Source organism: Suricata suricatta, chromosome 5 (assembly GCF_006229205.1).
Source record: "Suricata suricatta isolate VVHF042 chromosome 5, meerkat_22Aug2017_6uvM2_HiC, whole genome shotgun sequence".
Taxonomy (NCBI): Eukaryota; Metazoa; Chordata; class Mammalia; order Carnivora; family Herpestidae; genus Suricata; species Suricata suricatta.
The window spans coordinates 55478232-55502162 of NC_043704.1; the positions used below are offsets into that span (position 1 = coordinate 55478232).

A 23931-nucleotide genomic window follows, 5' to 3' on the forward strand; every position below is an offset into this window, starting at 1 on the left:
GTTAATAATGTGTAGGCTGTCAAGAGACCCTGGTTTAAGTTTTAAGTTAGACCCAGACAGGAAGTGGTCCAAAGTGCCAGGCAAGAGTCTGCAAACTTTTCTGTAAAAGGCCAGATAGAAAATATTTTGGACTTTACAGATCACATAGAATTTTCATAGATCTACAGAATATTCTTCATATCCTTTTCCTATTCTCACCTCTTCCTTTGCCCCCTTCTTTAAAAAAAAAAACAACCATTTAAAAATGTCAAACCATTTTGAATTTATTTATTTATTTATTTTTAAATTTACATCCAAGTCAGTCAGCATACAGTGGAACAATGATTTCAGGAGTAGATTCCTTAATGCCCCTTACTCATTTAGCCCATCCCCCCTCCCACAACCCCTCCAGCAACCCTCTGCTTATTTTCTATATTTAAGTCTCTTTTGTTTTGCCCTTCTGCTTGTTTTTATATTATCTTTGCTTCCTTTCCCTTCTGTTCATTTGTTTGTATCTTAAATTCCTCATATGAGTGAAGTCACATGATATTTGTTTTCTCTGACTAATTTTGCTTAGCATAATACCCTCTAGTCCCATCCATGTAGTTGCGAATGGCAAAATTTCATTCTTTTTGATTGCTGAGTAATACTCCATTGTGCATGTCTATACATATATATGCATATATACGTGTATGCATATATATGTATATATGTATATACACCACATGTTCTTTACCTATTTATCCATTGATGGACATACTTTGGCTATTGTCGATAGCACTGCTATAAACATTGAGTGATGTGCCCCTTTGAAAGAGCACACCTGTACCTGTTGCATAAACACTTAGTAGTGTAATTGCTGGGTTGTAGGGTAGTTCTATTTTTAATTTTTTGAGGAACCTCCATATTTTCCAGAGTGGCTGCACCAGTTTGCATTCCAACCAGCAGTGCAAAAGAGATTGTCTTTCTCTGCTCCCCCACCAGCATCTGTTGTTGCCTGAGTTATTAATGTTAGTCATTCTGACAAGTGTGAGATGGTATCTCATTATGGTTTTGATTTGTACTTCCCTGATGATGAGTGATGTTGAGCATTTTTTCATGTGTTGTTTGGCCATCAGGATATCTTCTTTGGAAAAGTGTCTATTTATGTCTTTTGCCCATTTCTTCAGTGGATTACTTCTTGGGGGGATACTGAGTTTAAAAAGTTCTTTATAGACTTTGGATGCTAGCCCTTTATCTGATATGTCATTTGCAAATATCTTCTCCTATTCTGGCAGTTTCCTTTCAGTTTTGATGATTGTCTCCTTCACTGTGCAGAAGCTTTTTATTTTGATGAGGTCCTAATAGATCATTTTTGCCTTTGTTTCTCTTTTCTCTGGAGACAGTAGAGTAAGAGGTTGCTGTAGCCGATGTCGAAGAGGTTTTTCCCTGCTTTCTCCTCTAGGATTTTGATGGCTTCCTGTCTTACATTTAGGTCTTTGATCCATTTTGAGTTTATTTTTATGTATGGTGTAAGAAAGTAGTCCAGGTTCGTTTTTCTGCATGTCCAGTTTTTCCCAGCACCATTTGCTGAAGAGACTCCCTTTATTCCACTGGATATTCTTTCCTGCTTTGTCAAAGATGAGTTGGTCATACATGTGTGAGTTCATTTCTCTATTCTGTTCCATTGATCTGAGTGTATGTTTTTGTGCCAGTACCATACTGTCTTAATGATTACAACTTTGTAATATGTCTTGAAGTCTAGAATTGTGATGCTTCCAGCTTTCATTTTCTTTTCCAAGATTGCTTTGGCTATTCAGGGTCTTTTCTGGTTCCATACAAATTTTAGGATTGTTTGTTCTAGCTCTGTGAAGAATGCTGGTGTTATTTTGATAGGGATTGCTCAAACCATTTTAACATACAAAACATAGGTCATAGAGATGGACCTTAGGCCAAGGTTTGCTGATCTCTGCTCCAAAGAAAGTCATTTTGTCTTCCGTATTAAAGAGTCCACATGAACATTTTCAAGAATTATTAGTAATGGCCAAGGTGAGGTGAGTGAGGTGTCAGGCACAATTTTTAGGAAGCTCTCACTTTTAGGGTTGTATAAATCAGTACTTACATAACCTTAATAGTGAATGCTTCTCAAATTTTGTGCTTTAGGAGACTCTTGTGACTTATGCTAGTCCTAGTCTAGATGAGTAGTATACAGTAAAAATGACTAATCACACAAGGAAGCAAGGGACCAGTAGTGGAAATCAGCAGAAACAACAAACACCAGAAATAGACTTTCAAGTACTCAAAAAGTGGGAGTCAACTAACATTTTATAATCATGTCCTAAAAGAGTTCTTTTCATGTGAGCTCTTCAGCCTAGACCCTCGAATTTTTCTTCTAATAATTTGGTCCTTCTATGGATAGTATTAGAAATAATCTGATGTTGACCATCAAATGAAATCAAATCTATTAGAAGTTTCCCATAATATATGGATTATACCAAAATTATCCAAGATGAAGCAGAATTTATCAAACCACATTTAAGGAACTTAACTGTGGATTAATTTTTTTAGATAGTGAGGCTTATCTTAACATTTTTTATTTTATTTATTGAGAGAGAGTGTGTGTATGTATGAGAGAGAGGGAGGAAGGGAGTCAGGAAAGGGCAGAAAGAGAGGGGGATAGGGAGAGTCTTAAGCAGGCTCCACACTCACCACAGAGCCCAGCATGAGACTCCATCTCATGATCCTGAGACCATGACCTGAGCCAAAATCAGGCTAGACATTTAGCCAACTGAACCACCCAGGGACTTTAACATTTTTCATTACTCATACAGTCTAGAATTAATTCCCTAAAAGAGTACTTGTGAATAAACCAGTTCACACACAGACAGGCAGTTCATTCCAGTAAGTTGATTACCTTTTTATAACTCTGATGTCAATGCACATTTTCTAGCACAGTAAGGTTAATTTAATATTTTATATCTTGGCCCAAACTTACTTAGATAGATGAATTATTATAAAAATGTAAATGTAGTCAAGACTGAAGTTTAAGAAAAATTGAGTTTTCTCCCAAATAACATTGAAGTTTCCACTTTCAACCAAGCTCTATTTGTGTTATTTGTGGTCACAAGAACTGTAGAATGCCTTATCATTGCACTTTCATGGGTATTTTAAGATACACACTCTTTCTTTGTACCCTTTGCCAAATTCATTCTTCCCAGTTTTCTGTTACCTTAGTGATTCCAAAGCGATACTGGATATGGTCTATCTCCAATGAGCCAAGTAATTCTTCAGCTGCTTTTCTGCTGCTCACATATCTACTCTTTGGAAAGGCCTTTGGGTTCAGAATGCAGTACCTAATTTAAAACAGATAAAGAATAAATCCTGGGGTCAGGGAGGTCATATGATTCAAATAAAGAATAATTTGGACAAGTGAGGTAAAGAAGGTACAGACTTGTATCTCTCCTATCAATATGTTCAATTTTCACAAAACTCCTGGTAAAAATAATGAGGATACAAGCAATAACCCCTTACTTTGGTATAATAGTGTGTACTTTTTATCGTACTTTAGAGACAACATCATTTGATTCTTTGCTCAATTATGGAGGGAAGGAGAGATTGGGAGGCAAAGGGAGAGAAAGAGCCTGGCTTAAGAATCTCTATCGTACAGACAAGAAAACTGAAAAGCAGAGACAATAAATGTCTCTTCCAAGATTTCTTCACCTTAATGGCAAGCTGGCAGAGAACTAGAAATATGCCTCTTAATTCTGAGACAGGTACTTTTTCTACTCTACCATACTTTGCTCAAATTCGCTTGATGACCTATAATTTACACTTTTGGAATTCAGGAAATAGAAAGCAAAAATGCCTCTCCTGCTGCCTGACACACACCCTGCTGGCTTCCTTCCTTTCACAGGCTTGCTAGTAAAGCAACAGCCTGCTTGGAAGGCAGCTACGATTAAGTACATACAACATTTCAGAAATTCAATTCAGCCTCCATGTCTTTCCTCTGTATATATTTCTTCTATATGTGGGTCTATTATCCATTAATAGAGATTTAAGGATATTACAGCTACATGGATGTTGGATTTAAGGGGAAGTAATAATGGAACTCTGTCGTCATATATCTCATTGCCACCAAAACACATCGATCTGTAGTCTGGAGGACATCAACCAAACAAACAATGCATGCCTAAACACAGAGAGGAAAACAGAATGCCTTAGGACCTTCGGGTCCTGGGATGTGTATATTTACCTTTGTTTAAAATCAGCATATAACAGGTGGTTTGGAAAACCTTCGCAGAACATCCTGATCCCTTCTAAGACACCGTTACAACGCAGCTGCTGCAGAACGGAGTAAGGGTCCAATACACCTGAAGAAAAAGGGCAGCTCTCAATCTATGTACAAAAAAAATTATTTCTCAAGATTTTGTCCTAATTGCTGCATCTTGAGATTAAAAAATGTTTGAGTTTGGTGTTCTCTATGTAATAGGTAATAGGCGTTCGCTCACTCCCAGCCTGAGGACACTCACAGTACCCATCCTATCATGCAAGAGTCTCCAAATAGGATTTACTTGAAATTCCTTTAACACAGAATGAACACTTTGACTCACATTTGTCAAGTTTTATAAGGAAATACACCTAGAAGGCAAAAAAAAAAAAAGACTACATTTTTGCTAGAATTGTAAATAGCTGGTATTATTATATCCATTCTCTGGCCAGAAACCAGCTAGAGAGGAGTATAAGAACACAAAGGACAACTGTCCCCTCCAAGTATGAAGGAAAAGGGATTAGAAACAGGTGGAATACAGAGAGAAGAGAAGATGAGCACAGCCACAAATTGTTTACTGTTTATGAAGGACTAGAGTGCATCCCAGCCTCCATTCTCTCCTTACTATCTTGAGAGCACCTCAGTCTTATTCTACAGCATAAGCATCCTCCTATCACCTCCATGTTTATCAGATGAAGCCCTACTAGAGCTGCAGCAGCAATCACTGAGAGAAGCCTTAGATAAACCTCCCAAGGAGCCACTGTGTCTGGTTTCCAGCAAGTCCTCAGGAAGAAGCCAAGGAGCGTTCCTCCTAACACAAAGGACCACTACAGTATGGTAAGAAAAATGGTTATCAGATGATTCTCTGTTTATGTCCAAGGTCACAGAAATAAACTCTAAGCCATATATCCATTTTCCTGTACTGCAATTCCTTACATAGATAGAAACAGATGATCTGTAATTAGGTGAACAAGTGGACCTCTATGACCCCAATAGGTGAATCATGCTCATTCTCCTCAAGCACATATGAAAAACTGTCTTGATTAGGTCACAAAGCTTTTCTTATGACTTTGTCTTATGACTTAAGAAAAAAAACAACTGCTGAAATCTGAGCTGACTCGACGGGAGACAACTCTAATAGGTAACAGAATTGCTCCAAAATAGAGGCAGCTAATTAAATTTCTTGCCAAATGGAAGCAGTGTCCCTAGATGCATTCAGAAACCCAGCTGATAAGAAACAACGAGGCAAAAACATACAGCGTCAATGAGCATGAAGTGTTTGTGTTGCAAAAACCAAACCGCAGCATCATTGTTTAGTATCACACTTTCCCAAAATAGGTCACAGGCTGTCAAGACGGGGTCTTAATTACAAGATACTACAGAACCTCAGAAATCAGAATCAGTAGCATCTGCCTAGCTATATATTTAAAGGGTTATTAGTTCTCTGAAGACATAAATGTGTATGGTATACACAACTTTAAATTTGACAGCCTCTGACCAAGTTATATGGAAGCCTGTAATTCCAAAAAGAAGTCTGAGAATCTTCAAACAGGTTATGTAAGGAAAGCAATCCATGTAGTTAATATTGTAAAAACATTGTGTGTGCAATTAAATACATAAAAAAAGAATTCACCACCACCCAGCTACCACCACCCTTTCCTCAAAATCATCCACTACAATACCCACGATATGGAAACAACCTAAGTGTTCAGAGATGGAAGAATGGATAAAGAAGATGTGTGTGTGCATGCATACAGATATACACAATGGAGTATTATTCAGCCATAAAAAGGGAGAAAGCCCTGCCATATACAACATCATGGATGGACATTGAGAGCATTATGCTAAGTGGAATAAGTCAGGAAGAGAAATATAAATACTATACTACTTCAATTATATGTGGAATCTAAAAGTAGACACAAACTCAGAAAAAGAGATTAGATTTATGGTTACCAGAAACAGAGATGGGTGAGGAAGGGGAAATTGGACGAAGGTGGCCATAAGGCACAAACTTCCAGTTACAGGATGAATAAGTACTAGGGATGTAATGTATAACATGATGAGTACAATTAATACTGCTATATGGAAAAGTTAAGTGTCAAAAGAGTAAAGTTAAGAGAGTCAATTCTAAGAATTTTTATCACAAGAAAAAATATCTATATGGTGATGGATGTTAACTAAACTTGGTAATAATTTCACAATATATGTAAGCCAAATCATGCTGTACACCTTAAATTTATATTATAGTGCTATATGTCAATTATATGTCAATAAAACTGGGGTGGGGGAAAAACCTGTCCACCCCTCAGAAATATATAGCTAAAGAGATGGGTGCTGTTAGGGAGAGGGCAGATATTAGTATTGGCAAGGAAGACTAGAGGGAGTTCTTAACAATTAGAAATGGATTTAGGAACAGTCTTTACAGACAATTTAGATAATTCAGATCAAATGATGTCCTTTATGCCAAAATATCTACCTTAATTCTTCCAATGATTTTCTAATCCCTTTTATTATTCTTTGCCTTCATAGACAATGGCATAGAAGCTCATCCAGGTTTTAGTGTGAAATTCAAGGAGGGATTTCAATGCTAATATAAAGCATTCTGATGTTACCCAGTTGGGTTGGCTTTGTGAAATCCTTCTGTATGTCCACTTGAATCTCAATTCAAAAGCAATCTTAAGGAAGTTCTGAAGACCTCACTTTTAACTTACTTTCATTTTTCTATCAGAAATCTACTCTTACATTAAAGGGACCAATAATTTTTTAAAAAAGACATTCAACATAGTTGAATCAAATGTATTTCCCAGTGCGGATTACAAAGAAGTCTAGTTCTTACCTGGCATTTTGTTCACATTGGGATTTATGCATCTCACAAAGTGAGGTGCTGTTGATTTCAGCTTAGTCATCAATTTATTCAGGTTTTCCTTAAATAGAGACCATAACAAACCCAAAATCACTTTGCAAATCACTAAAAACACCAATCTACCTCACAATTGTCTCCAAGTCCCTCAACTTAATCATAGAGCCAAGTTGCATTTCAACAATAAAATGATGAATTCAACATTCTTCCCTGCTTACCAAACCATACATTATTTCTTTCCTATGACAAATCAATATGTATCTGACAGATACAGTTATGTTGTGAATTAGATCTACCTGCTTTGAATTTGATAGCAATAATTTATGACTGGGCAATAAAATGACTTGAATACATAAATTGTTTCTCAAGTTTTCTGTATGCAAATTTTTTTCTTAGGTCAGATTCTCTGGAAACAGAATCTGAGTTGAGGATACTGGTTTGAGGGATTTATGTGAGAAGTAGGGTAGGGTAGGGGAAGAAGCAATGATATGGATTCAAAGTCAAAAGTGATCCCTGCATGAACTCTGAGCACAAATGCACCAATTGCACCACAGTCAGTTCCCACCTTGAGGTAAGAAAGGGGCCAGAGTCCGCAGGAGTAAGTAAGGACATAGCTTAGCTTCCCATTTGCCAGTAGCAATTCTGGGTGTAGGGGCTGATAAAGGGGACCTAGGTGGGGCATAAATAGAGTCCCCGAAAAACCATATATACCAAGATAAACTTCAACTTTTCCACTTGGCTAACTTCAAATGCTTTGCCCTCATTTAAGGATGTGAAATTTCAAATAAATAATAACATATGCATATTGTGAACCAGTTAATATATGAATAGATGCAATTAAAAATTACTTTATGCAGAGATGCAATCGCTTGGAATGAAACTCCTTTCTTGCGTTTCTTCTCCCCAAACTGTAGAGCTAAAAAAAGAAGAAGAAAGCATTTAAAAAGCTCTTTTTTTTTGTCACATTACCATACCCTGTTGATGAAAGTATAAATTCGTCAAGTTTTAGAAGCAATATGGCAATATCTACCAAAAGCTTAAAAAATATTTGTCTCAACACAAATGTCTATTTCTAGTGCCATTCCTTAAGGAAATAGGCAACTGTGTGAAGATACTTGCCAGAGCATTGTTTAGTCACTGCAAAAAAACTAAACAGAAAATAAAATTAGCAACAAATGTCTATCAGTAGATTGACTAATTAAATTATGAGAGCTTGTGTGTGTGTGTGTGTGTGTGTGTATACAATGAAACACTATGACCTTTTAAAATGATGATGTGGATTCATATAACTGGCACAGAAATATTTCTAGGAGTTATTTTAAGAGAAAAAGTAGGTTACAAACAGTTTGTGTGTTATGATCCTTAGTATGTATACATGGTTTTCAGTGTAATTGTATTATTAGTGCCTATATACATAAAAACTATTGTGAAGAGTGTAAACCAAAATGTTCACAATTGCTACCACTCTATGTGAAATTATAGGTAACTTTTATGTTTCTCTTTTTATATTTCCATACAGTCTGTGTTTTTGGCAATACTCATGCATCACTTTTATAATTTATAAAAAGCCATCTATTTCCATTTTCTTGAAGCAAAAGAATCTATGCTAAGCCAAATTGTTTTACAAACATTTGTGTAGTGCTAACTCACAAAGACTGTACAACAACAACAAGCACAAAATCCCTAGGCAATCTGGAAAAAGTGGACCAGCTGTCAACATGAACAAAATATTCTCTGTGCCTGAATTATACCTGTGCTGGGGCAGATGTCCTAAAGCTTAATCACTAATGTCCTATTGACGTGCCACACGCCCTCCAAATGAATCACTTGACTTCTTTGTACATTAGTTTCTCCATCTGTGAAAAAGAATACTACTACCTCCCATTATTAATTTTTTTATAACTCTGGTATAAAGTACTTGGAGTCCCCTGAAGAATGTATGGTTATTATGGGTAATGTAATGTTTGGATGAGTAAGAAACATGAAGGCAAGTATTTTCAGGGGGGGTGCTTGAAAAATTACCAAAAAAAAAAAAAAAAAGACATTCTAGATAGTTCTTCCCTTCCAAAGGACATAGCACACATTCTGAAGAGTTAGAAGATGATTTCCTCTCTGATTCTCTGCCTGAACAGCTGTCTGATCTCTTATGATCAGAGAATTACCCGTCTGGAGCCATAAGCTTAGGAGTCACTATGTAACTGACTACTCAGGGGCACTTTAGAAGCCATTAGAATCAGGCAAATGCACTGCCTTAAGATTATCAGAGTTCAAATAAAATAGCCTTCATTTCTCAACCTCCTCTCAAGGCAGGCCAACAGAATTTCAGGCCTGCTCCTGAATTATGTCATCATGTGCTGATGAAGCCAGGAAGTGTCAAATTCTCTCTCTATTTCATGACCATGTCAGTCAGGAGTCCCAAATCAGTCTGATGGGGCCAGGAGTTAACTTGAAGCTGGGTATGAGATAGTAGGGCAGTGAGAAGGTTAGAAAATGAGAGCACACATCCCTTAAAGTAGAACTGATATACCTCACCCATTGCCACAAGGGTATCTGAACCTAGGCTGGCCCAGTTTTTCTCTTTTCCCATGTTTTCAACTTCTTGAAAGCAAAAGGAAACCCAAATGTGTATATGGCAGCTTCTGATTTTTTTTAACCTGTGTGGACCAAACAAAACACGTGTGAAGGCCAGGCTCTGCTCGGGGCCTTCCAATCTGTGACTTTCACTATGAATCATGGAGAGCTTCCCTCCATAGTTAGCATTAGTCCAATTGTAAGGCTGATGTTAGCAATGTGGGCTCAATATCTTCAAATCCTTTGTATCATAGTGCAGAAGTATGAACTAGGTCCTAAATACATGTAGCTTGTACATCTCTGTTTTGTTCCTGGAAGACAGTGAGAGTGGTATAGGCACCGGGCCAGGAAACAGAAATCCTGCTTCCTACCTTGACTTCACATTGACTAGTGTTATCTAAACAAGGGGCCATTAGACTGATGTGGCTTTACCTCCGCTGTGGCCTATATCAGCAAGCCATCATCTAAGCTTGTAAATGTCCCAAGGTTATAAAATCAAACTGTTAAAGACAACCAATCGCAGTCAACCAGGTTTTAATCTACGGCCAGTCAATAACTTCCTTACTTTGCTTCTATGTTTTCTCTATAAAGAATCTTCCTGATGTGGTTTATATATACAATAGAATACTACACGGCAATAAGAAAGAATGAAATCTGGCCATTCGTAGCAACGTGGATGGAACTTGAGGGTGTCATGCTAAGTGAAATAAGCCAGGCAGAGAAGGACAGATATGTTTTCACTCATAAGTGTAACAGGAGAAACTTAACAGAGGACTATGGGGGAAAGGAAGGGGGAAAAATAGTCAGGGAGAAGGAGGGAGTTAAAACATGAGAGACTCTTGAATACTGAGAACAAACTGAGGACTGATGGGGGAGGGGGAGAGAGGAAGAGAGGTTTTGGGCGTGCAAGAGGGCACTTGTCGGGATGAGCACTGGGAATTACATGGAAACCAACTTGATAATAAACTATAAGAAAAAAAAAAAAGAATCTTCCTGAGCTATGGTTGGTGGAAACGTCTTAAACACTGAAGGTTTGACACAACCCCATTTGAATTAATTTGTGCTCAAATAAATGATCAAAAGTTTTAATATGCTTCAGTTTATCTTTTGACTGTAGATTTGTGCAATTGGGGATCCTCCTTAATTCTTCTCTACTTGTTCCTATAAGATAAGAAGCCATTTCCCTCTATCTGTATCTGAAAGGGTCATTGCATGAACTGGGTAGGATAATATATGTAAAAGTGTTTTGTAAATTACAAAGTACTAAACAAGATTAGTTATTTGACGACCAATAAATATTTATGGAGTGTCTGCTAAACAGGCATTTGCTACACGCTTGAGGCTATAATTTAACAAATCAGACCTAATCCCTGCCCTCATGAAGCTTATAATAACCCCAGATTACTTTAATACAAAAACACTGTGAAGGAAAAATCCAAGATATTTGGGGAATATAGATTAAAGAGGCTTGTTATATCCCCCAAATCATTTATCAAAATATGGTTTGCTGCTCCCTCTTTGCAGCTGGGTTGAGTAGAAGATAAAAGCAGAGCAGGGCAGATTCCTTGAAATATATCTATCTTAAAGCACCATTTCCCTGAAGAACCACCAGCCTGAGGACAGAAAGGCTAATAAGAGGGGGTGACTAAGACCACAGGGAGCAGACACAGGTATCTTGGGAGAGAGGCAAGGATTTTTGTAAGTGCTGAGGCAGCCATGGGTTCCATTCTAAAGCTAAAAAATTAGGGAAGATTGTTCAACTCACCACTGTCAATACTCATGTGATTTTCAAAAAGGTTCGCCAGGAGTCTATTTGATGACTTCTGAAATACAGCCACCACTGTTTCATTAAGAAGGTCTTTGTTCTTTTCCAGCCAGCCACTAATATTATAAGGGACCTTTGAAAAGGCATGCAGTTCAGGTAACAAAAGAAGAGAGTGCATAAATTAACACAGCAAACTGTGCATTCCTTTTTTAAAAAGTCATAAATTGTATGGGTCTTTTAACTTTAAATTAGTTTGAGGTAACAGTACTGAATAATACTCCAGGAGTTCCATTGTGCAACCCAAAGAGATTCTCAGACTTTACCATTTACATTGTGGAAAGAAAGGAAGAGAAGGGGAGGGAAGGGAGAGAGACAGCTATGGAAGGAGAGGGAGACAAAATTAAATGGCATTTCCAGTAGAAACAATTCACATCAGCTCTCCTTCATAGGCAAGAATACATGAAAAAATCCAATTGTCTCTGACACGCACTAAACATTTAAAAAATAAGCAATAATAATGATATTTTACTGTAAATATAATTATAATTAATATTCAAGGGTATTAAAGAAGACAATTATAAGCACATTTATGTACAGTTAGCAGGTCACTTTTGGACTGAAGTATTATTTTATCCTTCATCACTTATCTTTCTGTTCCATCTGGAATCACTGACCAGAACCAGAAAAGCAGAAGAAAAAGGGACAACACACATCAGTGGGGAAATGAGGAGAGACAGTGAGAGTCATTAGAAACCTTTGTTGGCCATAGTTTGGAAGCCATTACTTCCCAGTGACTATTTCTCTATGAGAGAATAAAAAAAATTTTTTTAAACTTCAATAAAAAGATAAGTTGAAATCACTCATTCACACAATGTTAAGTTAAAAGGAAGGACAAATACAAAAAAAAAAAAAACATGACTTTGATGATCTCCATGACTTTCTGAAGCTGTCTTACTTTGAGCTGAGATAACAGAGTCTATTTTGAAATTTCTAACCTTTGTGCACATGGAATACTATTATAGTATGGGTATTTCATTTCCTAAATACTAAAAGGCTACACCAACTTTTTTCTGGAACTGAGATTTTTTTTTTGTTCATATCTTCATTTAATCTAAACTTTACATATATATTGTCTAGGGATTTGGGCTGAATGCATTTGAACCTGACTCAAGAAAATTCAGGGCTAAGGGTCTAGAAGTAACTTACCACTCCTGCATAATGGACAAGCTCAAAGTGAGCTTCACATCTTTTATTATCAGGCCTGGGCTTCTGGAAATGAACCGACATCCCGAAATGGTTATCAAAAAGTTTGGTCTTGAAAGTCACATCTGTAGCCTGAGGAAACATACATTCTTCTTCAAGGATGGAAAAGATGCCCATGGGCTGTTGGATATACATAAGAACATCAGATGAAAGAAAACACCAGGAAACAGTATCTTTAATGGGGGGGGGTCCTATAAATTCTTATTCCAAGAACCTAATCATGTGACAAAGGGAAAGACCATTCACTATATATAACTAGTCAATCATCCATTTAACAAATATTTATTAAATACCTCCTAGGTGCTGGGTACAGTAGGAGCTGGCAATGTAGCCATTAGCCGCATACACAAAGTGCCTGTCCTCAGACTGATTATACTCTAATGGAGTAGAAAGTCAATAGTCAAATAAACAAAAAATAATTTAGTTTCTCATTAGTGTTCTGAAGAAATCATCCAAAGAAAAGAAATTGGCAATGACTAGGGGACTGGCTGGGAGCTATTATAGTGGGATAGTCAAGTAAAACCCTCTGACCTAAAGGAGAAGAGCAAATCCTAAGATCTGTGTATAAGTATTCTTGGCAGACAATTGATGAGTGCAAAGGCCCTGAGGCAGGAGCACACTTGGTAAGTCTGAGGTCTTGCCAGAGGCAAGAGTGGACAGAGCTAAGGTAGTGTGCGTGGTATGAGATAAAGCCAGAGAGATAAGCAGTATTGGATCCCAAGGGCTGTCCAGGCCATGCTAAGACATTTGGATTTTAAATATAATGGGAGGTCTTTGTAGATTTTTAACAGGATGTGATGTGATGTGATGTGATGTGACGTGATGTGATGTGATGTTTGCTTTAAAAAGATCATTTGTTTAGAACAGGGTTGGCAAAATCCTGCCTATGGTCTGTATTGGAGACCCAGTGAGCTAAAAAGAGTTTCTATGTTTTTAAAGGGTTGCAAAAATAAAAACAACAAAAAAGAATATGTGGTAGAAAACCTGATGACCCCTGTCAGCAAACTTTTTCTTTAAAGGGCCATGTAATAATTGAGTTAGACTTTGTGGGCCACATGGTCCCCGTTACACTTGAAAGTGGCAACATGTAAATAAAATGGGTTTGACAATGTTTTATTAAAACTTTATTTACAAAAACAGGCCACAGGACAGTTTTCTGACCCCTGGTCTAGATTAGTGATAGCATTGGAGGTGGTCAGAAGTCACTGAAATGTTACAAGCTTGAAAGTAGAGTGAGGTCTACTGGTGGACAGAATGTGGGATATAACAGAGAAAGATGACCAGGTTTTTGGCTTGAGAAAATCGGCAATGGATGCTTCCATTAACCAATAGAAGGTACATACACATAGGGAAAACAGGTTTTGGGGGGCAAAACAAGGATTCTCATCTTCGCTTATCTGTGTATTTGTATATGCATTAGTCTACTCCAGAAATATTTTTGCAATGCCTTCCATGAATAAAGCACCATACCAGACGTTTTAGGTTATACACGGGTTGTGACTCCAGGGCATCTAGCCAAGAAGACAAAACATGTCCATATGAGTACAAGAAAGCAGACAAAACAGAGATACACAGAAAATGCCATAAGAATTCTGAGACAGAACATGACCTCTTGGCCCAACAGGCATAGATTGCATGATTTCCTATCAACACTTTGTACCTAAGAACCAAAGAATCTAAGGAGAGACATTAAAGGCCTGGAAGTTCCTTGAATGCCCTTCATAATTTCTTTCTAAAAAACTGGGTAGCTTGTGCTTAAATCTTTTCATGGAGAGAGAATACACCAACTCTGAGACAGGGCTCTGGATGAGTGACATATTAAAAGAAAATGTGTTTGTCATTTAGAACTTGTTCTAAATTGCTCTGCTGAGCCATACAAATGCTTCTGGATAGTGGATCATCATGATAGTATGATATTTAAAGATCATATTTTGGATCCAGCTGAGTCTACAAGTGTAATATATGAACTATGGTTTTCTACATCTTGTGTATGTTTTCACAGACTTAAAACCTGTACTTTATAGGAAATGTAATTAACAATTTCACTACTAATTCTTGTCCTGAAGAGCTCTGAGACATCTTCCTTCCTTCCAAACATCTATGTGGGGAATGATGCAGTGAGCAATTATGGGAAGTGTTCTAAATGAGAGCAAAATATTCTAAGAGAAACTGATACCCATTTTGTTCCTGGCACCACTGACGTTGTGGATTCTTGGCAAAGTAAGTAACGTGGAGGAGGGGGAGGGGGAGGGGGAGGGAGAATCTGATAAACTAAATAGTTGATTCACTGGTGTGAGCCTTTGGAGGCATGAAATTCATCTTGCACCACAGATTTTCTGACCATACATGTGGTCAACCCTCAGAGAAAACTGGACGGAATCATTTAAAAATCTAAGCATCTCCTGTATTGGTGTCTGTTAACAACGGAGTTGTGGCAATGCCTGACAAGGAGGGACAGTCCCCATCTCCAGCAGCCACATTCCATATCTGAGGACTGTCATTATGCTGGAAAGCTAGTAAGGCCAGCTTTCATATTCAGACAAATAGAAGCTTTATGTTAAACAAGTACATATCATAGCTCAAAATGTAACAATCTAACCAACGAGGAGGGGGAAAAATACTGTTTTGCCAGGGTCGTCTCCATTTTTCCAGTGCTCAGGAGGTGTAAAGCTTCTAATAAATATGAGGCCCTCCGGTAAATTAATTTCCAAATAGGTCAGGGAAAAAAGTAATTATGTTCTGCCCTGTAGCATCAAATGTCCGATATTGCACACTAAATGGTTTGTCACTTGCCCTGGCTCCGAACATTAGTGCTCTAACCTCTCCCCCTTTAAATATTATCAATCCAGGCTTCCTTCCTTTTATGTCTGTCACTTTCTTACTACTTGCATTTCTTTTGTCCTGATTCAGGACTTCTTTACTTCTCACCTGTGCTGTGGTCCCCAAATGCCTTAACCTTAACCTTTCCTCCAATGCCAGGCACCAAACACAAACCCACAGAATAAACATGAGCAGCTCTGACTGCTCTGTTGCCAGCACAGAAGCCCTCCCTGGCTCCCCACTGCCAGGAAAAATAAGGTAGAAATGACTTCAAGTCTCTTTATAATCTGACCCTCCTTTTTTTTGTTCCAGCTACTTCCTTCTGTGTTCTATACTCTACTAGACTACCAAAAATTTCAGAATGGGGCCTTTGTTTACTTACACCTCTACCTCTGGTCTTGCTAGTCCCTCACCTGCTCACTGTCATTCTCTGTTCAGCTGCTAAAATCATAATCATTTCTTCAGATCCAGCTGAGATTTCATATTTTTTCCTACCTGGCCTTCCAAGATTCCCACAGGCAGAGGAGACTCCTGCACTTCCGATTTCTGTGGGCCTTTGTGCCTTTCCTGCATTTATATGGAGACATATTTTTACACTGATTAGACTTACAAATCTCCTGCTTGACTGCATACTTCCTAAGGGCAAGTGCTACTTATAACACCTGCTTAAGTTTTCCACAGCACTTAATTCAAAGTCTTCTCTACAGCAGTGTGGTATTAAGCCTGAAATTAAGGCCCAAAATCATGTCTGCCTTGACATCTGGGGAAATCTGGGAGGGCCTCAGATGACCTAATCGCAAGCTCCCCTCCCAATCGTGCTCCTTGAGTGAGGTCCTCTAGCCAAACTACCATCCTGAGCATGGGACCAGACACAGCGCCTGCTTATCCTTGAGTGATGGGTCTCAGATCCCTGACAGCCCTTGGAATTATTCAGACAAGACAATCATCCTCCCTTGAGAAATGGTAGTCACCACACCCTGTTCTTACTACAAAGCCTGCCTTCCACAGCCCCTCTTGTTCACTCTGTCAATAGTGCAACCACCGTGTGCCCCTGCCTGGCATGCAGCACCCTCCCCCTTCAGGCTTTGAGTGTGTGTGACCAGTAAGCTGTTGTCAAACTCATCTGTCCAGGGTCAGGTGTCCTATGTTCAGTCATCTCTATACCCCAGGGCGGGAATCCTCCTTCACCAGCAAGGTAACAAGGAAGTGATCAAAACACGTAGTCATTAAATAAATTTACTTGTTTAATTGAAAAAAAAAAAAAAGGAAAAGTTTTGGCCTTAGGAAGATGCCTTTCCAACAACACCCCAAGTTCCTTCAGTGATAGGATAATGTCTCTGGTTTGCATGTCTCACAACCCTTAGTATAGTAGGTTCCAAGGTTACTAAATGTAGGTCCCAGCAAATTTCTGTTATGTAACTGATTGACAGGTAAACACTAAGACACCCAGATTTGAGCTCTGGGGTCTGGACTGCTTTGCTGTGGGCAGTAGCCAGGCAGAAAGAGTTGTGACAGAAAGCTTGGAGTTACGTGTTTCAAGGATGTACATGAGTATACAAGAGGTAGCTAGATATTAATGCGATTCATTCTATAATGAGAAAACCAGGCTTAGCATACCCAAAGAACCCCATTTGGGTGGTAAGAACATGTATTGCCAAGATGCTAACAGGATTTAAAATATTTTAGAAACTGTATCACTGTAATAATTGTAGAGAGACAATAAAAACTTATTCAGGCCCAGTTAGACAAATAAGGTTAAAAAAAACCAACAACAAGACACAACAACAACAACAAAAGCGTGACCAAGCTAGGTCATACAGTTTGGACTTACAAACAGGTACGAGAATCACTCCTGCAGCTAATTTTCCTCACAGCTGGTAATATTCTAAACCCTTATTCAAATCCCAATCCTATGAGGAACTTTTTGCAAAAGGGCTGAATTATTGGAAAATAGATGTAGTGTCTCAAGGTGACTACAATCTAGGGGCAACAAGATTTTAAAGGTATAATTTTGATTGTATTTCTCTTAAAAATAATAGAAATAATCTCTTTATCGATACCCATGCAAAACCATAAATAATATGTAGTCATATGTTAAGACTTTAATATGTAAATTATTGATGCTCAAGTTCTAAACACACTAGAATACTTCAGGTAATGAAATAAGGTGTGAGCTAATCCTATAATAGATTAGTTCACTGCATATATATATATACATAGAAGGAGGTCACTGTATGCTTGATGACCAAATTAACAATTAAAGGTGGTGTTGAAATACATTTCTTTTTTAGTTTGACAAACTTTTGGTAAACACAAAAATTTGAAACGTTTAGCTATGAAAATCCCCCTTCTTCTTTTGCACACACAGATTTATGCTATGAGGCATTTTGTACATATTGATTTATCTCAGTTCTTTTGAATTTTGATAACTTCTCACGATTCATTCTATTTCAAGGAATAACTTTGGTACAACATTAATATTTACAACAAATTTTCTTCACGTAGCCTGTACCAGCTCAACGGGTCTTTTCAAAATATAGAATAATTTCAAGAAAGGTTTTGGTATTCCTCATTTGCCTGACCTGAATACTTTTGAAATAATTCGTAGGAAGCCAAAGACTTATCTTTTCCTTCTATCATCTGGTCAGGGTTTTTTTTTTTTTCTTATTTTATCGTATCGGAAGGAAATGCAACAGGAAATTACATCCATGTTGCTAGTGGGTTATTTAGAATAACTGAGACCAGCATAAATGAGATAGTGGGCTTCATATCAACTAAATAATCAGTAATGTTTACAGACCTAACTGGATCTGAATAATGCCTATGTCCCACCTTCCTGCCTGAAAATGGTCATCTTGCCATAATCAGAGTAAGTAGATATTACAGGTCACAATTGGCAAAAGTGAAATCTGTCCCTCTGTGGAGGTCCAATTCTGCAGTATCATTTCTCATCAGAAAACTACAGCTTTAACAATTATAGCAAACATTTACCACATCATGGTGGCCATCATCATCATCATCATCATTATTATTATTTTAATCAGCTCAGAGTTCAGGTCTTTATCATTATTATTTTTTTTTATCAGCCTGTCCTCCCCCAACAAAGTTCACTGGTTATAAAATAAATAAAATCAACATGCCATCCATTCCTGTTAGGAATAATGGCTACTTTCAAGGAAGATGTAGTTTCATCTAAAGTCTAATAAATAAGGTTGATTGATAAAATCTGAGGCCCGCAAAGACAGTGAGAGGTCAGTCACCCTTCCTCCTTCCCGACAGGGCCGATGAGAATCAGATGCCAACAGCTTAGCTAAGGAGTGCGTTCAGAACTTTGAAAGCAGTAGGCCTTGGCCTTCCCAGACCCGGCTCCAGAATTCACTGCAATCCACAGTCATAGCAGGATGTGCCGCCAGTGCATGCTGCCACAGACCAAGCCACAGAGCACGCTATACTTAATTCCCCCCACAAACCTGGTTAATCTTTCCCAGAGCACATGGAAAGATTTCAGAGTAGGGGAACATCACTGAATTCAGAAACCATACACTGCAGCTAATTTACTAATAAGCCATGAAGTATTGTCATAAATTACTTAAACTAACTGGTACTTGTCCAATTAAATGAACAAACTACATCCTGCAAGGTAGTGGCCTTGAGGATTTATGACAGTTGTTTGTTTGCATGCTAATTTGCCAAATTTCGTTAAGCTGCTCTGGGTCTACTCATTCACCTTATATTAATCAGCCAGGCCCTACAGTGCTCATATTTTCAGCTCTGTGTTTTTCGAGTCAAGAGCATGACCATTTTTAATCTCGACAAGTCTGCTCACGCATTAACAGTGGAGGCCATGCATAAGCAGCAAATGCGCGGGAGATGATGGAGGAGGGTAACTGACGCGAAGGTTTAGTTAGGTTTCCACGGATGCTGCACACAAAGCCCATTAAAAGAAACTGCACAGAGCTCTCCGGCCCTGCTTCCCATCCCCTGACAGAGCTCAAGTCCCGATATGGATCGGTGTGGCAAACAGGGACCATCCTCCTTAAATGAAAATAAACGAGGAGAGAAGCATGTGTTACCTTCTCAACGAGATCTATGCAGGCTTGTAAATCCAGACCGAAGTCGAAGGACACCCAGCCAATGCCTTCTTTTTTGTATTCCTCTTGCTCCAAAACAAACATGTGCTGATTAAACAGCTGTTGTAATTTTTCATTGGTAAAATTAATGCAAAGTTGCTCCAGGCTGTTATACTTTGAAGATGCGATTAGGTGAGAAAAGATAAAAGTGAATTGAACAAATGGTAACCATTCGAGGTGATGGCAATGTTAATCAACTTGACTTTGATTGTTTCACAGTGCGTAGGTGCACCAGATCACCAATTTGTATACCATAAACATATACATTTTTAAGTTGTCTAATATACCTCAATAAAAAAATAAAATTGAGGTCCACTTAAAAAAATGTACAGAGAATATCATAACCACAATCAGATGATGGCAGATAGACCCCATAAGTAACAAATCCTCAATTAAATCCTTACCTCCTTAAAATACATCTGCAAACTAAACATGACAATAAGATAACGCACAATGATATCAAATTTTAAAATTGTAAAAGGCTCCTTTATTTCTATCTACCTTTAGTTAAGGCTGAATTTTAATACTATTATCATAATTATAAATAATTGTTGTTATGTATTTATATTAATAATAGCTTTTTTCCAACCAGAGTGGCTCTTAAGTTTTCCCAGAATAAATCTCATCACTCTTTGACTCTATTTTCTGACGTTCAATGCACATTTTCTAATCTCCATGTAAATACACATTGGCTTCATTTTAACTAGATATACTTACATCAAGGATTTCAAAACCAGTGATGTCAAGAATGCCAATGAAGAATTGCCTTGACAGCCTGGCATCCAGCGCCCTGTTGATCCGTGCCACCAGCCACTTAAACATCCTCTCATATATTGACTTGGACAGGGCACCAACAGCAGAGGTCACCTGGAAATCACATTGAAAGTACTCCACATCTGCCAGCAGTGTCCATTTTAATCCTGGGCATTTTCTACCAGCAGCCTCCTTCTAGCAAAATTGGGATCTATTTATTGACTTTCTGTGGTTCTAGTGTGCCGCTGAGATGATACAGCGGAAGATCTTTAATACAATCAGAAGAAAGGGAGAAGGAAGCAAGGAAGGGAGGAAGGGGGAAGAAATAGAGAGGGAGGCCAGCCTGGTGCCTCCTTACCAGACACTCCTGTGAGAGAAATGGTTCTATTATCAAAGGACCCACTCTCTGGGGAGTGGAGTGGTAATGCGCTTGAAAGCCTTGGTATTTGAAGTGTGGTCCTAAGACCTGCAGCATCAGCACCACCTGGGAGCATGTTAAAGATGCCAGCTCTCAGCAACTCTGCATCCAGTCTCAAACCTATGAATTTAAACTGGTGCTCTAACACAATTCTCCACTGATCCCGGTGCACCATCAAGTTTGGAAAACACTGGTAGAGTGCGTTAGGAGTCTGGAATGCCTAGCCCTTATCCTGCTGCTGCTGTTAAGGAGTTCTGTAACCTTTGGCAAGTGACCTACTCCCTCTGGACTGCAGTCTCCTCCCCTGCATAATGCTCTTTAAGGTTCTTTCTAGCCTCAGGTTCCAGTCTTTATTCTATCAGTTCCCAGTGTTGCTCTCAACTCCTTGTAGGGAGAATGGCAATTTAGGACTTCAGTCTGACTCAGGTTCTCCTACTGGAAAAGTCAGGCTGCATTTCCCCTCCCTGGAGTGTGTGTCAAAGGCTCTAATGTAACCTACTGGGAAGAGCTCCAACCTTAGTGCTGACTGATGTTGTGTAAATGCAGATCCTACTTCTGTGATGCAAAGGTGCTGCTATAGTAACAGGTTACTGACAGACCCCAACCAGGAGTGACTTCAGCTGGATGTTTTCCAAGCCTGGAAGCAGAATGGACTCCAAGCACTTAACACTTAAAATAGGCCTAGCGCCTCCATCCTTCAGCTGCCCAGGAGATAGCACACAGCAGGAGCCTGTTGGTGTCTGGTGGTGATTTATTTATGAGTCACCCACTCTCTGATCAGTTATCTTGAGTCATTTCCACAGTGATCCATAAGCTGGATGGCATCACTGTTTTTTATTATTGGCTTCAAGAGCACACCGCACAGATAAAGCACCAAGAATGGTTTTTATCCTCTGGAGCACTGAGGAAATCACTCTCTGTCTACAGCAGTCGCTTTGAAACTTTAAAAAGAACATGACGAACTTGCTCACCCCTTTTTAGTTCCCTAAGTATTCGCAAGTGGGAATGGGCGAGAAACTGGCCAGGGGTGGAGAGTAGTGAAGAAACAGGAAGACAGGCTGATGGTGTAGTCAGGGAAAGAAATAGACAATATGGCGTCTGCTGAATAAAACCAATAAGCCAAGATACTGCTCAATAATTAATCATTTTCATCCTTTTCTATCCAGTAAAGGAGGAATTACATAGCAGAATATACACTTCCACATTTCAGGGACTACATGAACTCATTCCTTAGCTCTTTTTCAAATAACCTCACAGAAGACTTTGATCAGTGAGTAGGAGTTGCACAGGGTAGAAGAAAAACCACCACCAAAAAGAAATGGAGTCAAAGAGCCATATTTGTGGCCACTTTGATCCCTGCCCTCTCAAATATTAAAATTTGATTTGTACCAGTTTATTAATTTAATATTAACTTTTTAATATCAAAATATGCACCTGCCAGGGTTGTTGGGAGAGACTCAATGAGTCAGAGGATGTAAATTTGGCACTTGCTATCCAATATATCTTGGTTCCCACTCTCCTGTTCCCTTTCTACTTTTACTCCTTCCTCATCCTCACTCCAGGATTTACTAGCTACATTACATCCAAAAGTTAATCTTTGTAAGGTTCACCATCTTTAACTATAAAAATGGAAATATAAATAAGATCAATTTTGCAGGCTTGCTGTTCAATTGAATGGGATATCCATACAAAGCACTTAGCATACTGTCTGTAGTTACTGATCATTGTGATTTTTAAATCATTATTAATCTTTTTAATTTTTTAAATGTTTATTTATTTTTGAGACAGAGCGTGAGGAAGGGAGGGGCAGAGAGAGAGGGAGGCACAGAATCTGAAACAGGCTCCAGGCTCTGAACTGTCAGCACAGAGCCCGATGTGGGGATCAAACCCACGAACCATGAGATCATGACCTGAGCCAAAGTCAGGCGCTTAACCCAGTGAGCCACTCAGGAGCCCCATAAATCATTATTAATCTTTTAAAAATTGAAACAACTGAGGGCACCTGGGTAGCTCAGTCGGTTAAGCGTCCGACTTCGGCTCAGGTCATGATCTCACAGTCTGTGAGCCCCATGTCAGGCTCTGTGCTGACAGCTCAAAGCCTGGAGCCTGCTTTATATTCTGTGTCTCTTCCTCTCTCTGCCCCTCCCCCACTTGTGCTCTATCTCTGTCTCTCTCAAAAATAAATGTTAAAAAAATTTTAATAAATTAAATAAAATTAAAACAACTTATTTCTAGCAGGCATAGTTAGAACTCTCATGGAATCCTAAAATACTAGACCCGAAGGACCTCAGTTCTTAATAATCACAGGTAGTGGCTCTCAATTTGGGATGACCCTAGCCCCTGAAGGAGAAACATATTTGAAAATAAGGAGGGCATTTTCTAGGCATCATCAGGACTATTCAGCACCTGGAAGCCAGAATGCAAAACCCCTACGATGCGCCAGATATGTTCCCATCTGAAGGACCATCCCATTCAGATGCCAGTCACCCCCACCCCCAACCACAGAGGGTTCAGCCTCTTTGCTGGGTGTTCACAGAGGTGAAGATATTTGACCAAGGTCCCAGAGTAAGTCAACATTAGAGCTGGAACCAAATTTTGTTTAAGTGTTAACGCTGCAAGAATTTTTGCCATCTTTTGCGATTGTCATCAACAGAATACATACATCTCTATTCTTAGCAGTGGCAATTGTCTCTATAAAGTCAGTAAAATTCCTATGAAAAGAAAAGCCTTACAGGGTGCTTTCCTACTCTCTCTCCAGGAGCAAGAGAAAGAGAGAGAGAGATTGGAAGATGAGGAGTGTGTGTGTGTGTTTTTTTTTTTTTCTTTTAGCATTGGATAATAATACATTAGCTTGCTTCACTGGTTCTATTATGGTGAAGGCTGGTGGTAACCATTTCCTGAGAACACAGTACTAAAGAGCAGAAGGTTTGATTTCAGCCCTCCTCTGGGCTCATTAGTTTTACACAGAGCGAGTCCCTGTTCTATAATCATAGCATGTCATGCATGCATGTTGTGGTAAATGTGTTAAAAAGCAAGAAACTGCCAAATACCCTTAATTTCACTATGAAAAAGAGTTCAACTATTTGTCCTGCTGATCATGGTTCAAGTTCAGCTCAATATTTAGTT

The 23931-nt window shown here is 38.7% G+C and overlaps 1 protein-coding gene across 1 annotated transcript in view; it reads right to left on the bottom strand.

The window, feature by feature from the left end:
• Nucleotides 1-23931, bottom strand: part of MYH15 (myosin heavy chain 15) — a 148023-nt gene that overhangs the window by 84073 nt on the left and 40019 nt on the right. The window contains exons 14-21 of the mRNA XM_029939249.1: nucleotides 20352-20501; nucleotides 19578-19748; nucleotides 12628-12804; nucleotides 11425-11554; nucleotides 7934-8001; nucleotides 7062-7149; nucleotides 4211-4328; nucleotides 3188-3311 (exon numbers count right to left, since the gene is read on the bottom strand). Coding sequence (XP_029795109.1) covers nucleotides 3188-3311; nucleotides 4211-4328; nucleotides 7062-7149; nucleotides 7934-8001; nucleotides 11425-11554; nucleotides 12628-12804; nucleotides 19578-19748; nucleotides 20352-20501 — 1026 coding nt within the window. The remainder of the gene's footprint in view (nucleotides 1-3187; nucleotides 3312-4210; nucleotides 4329-7061; nucleotides 7150-7933; nucleotides 8002-11424; nucleotides 11555-12627; nucleotides 12805-19577; nucleotides 19749-20351; nucleotides 20502-23931) is intronic.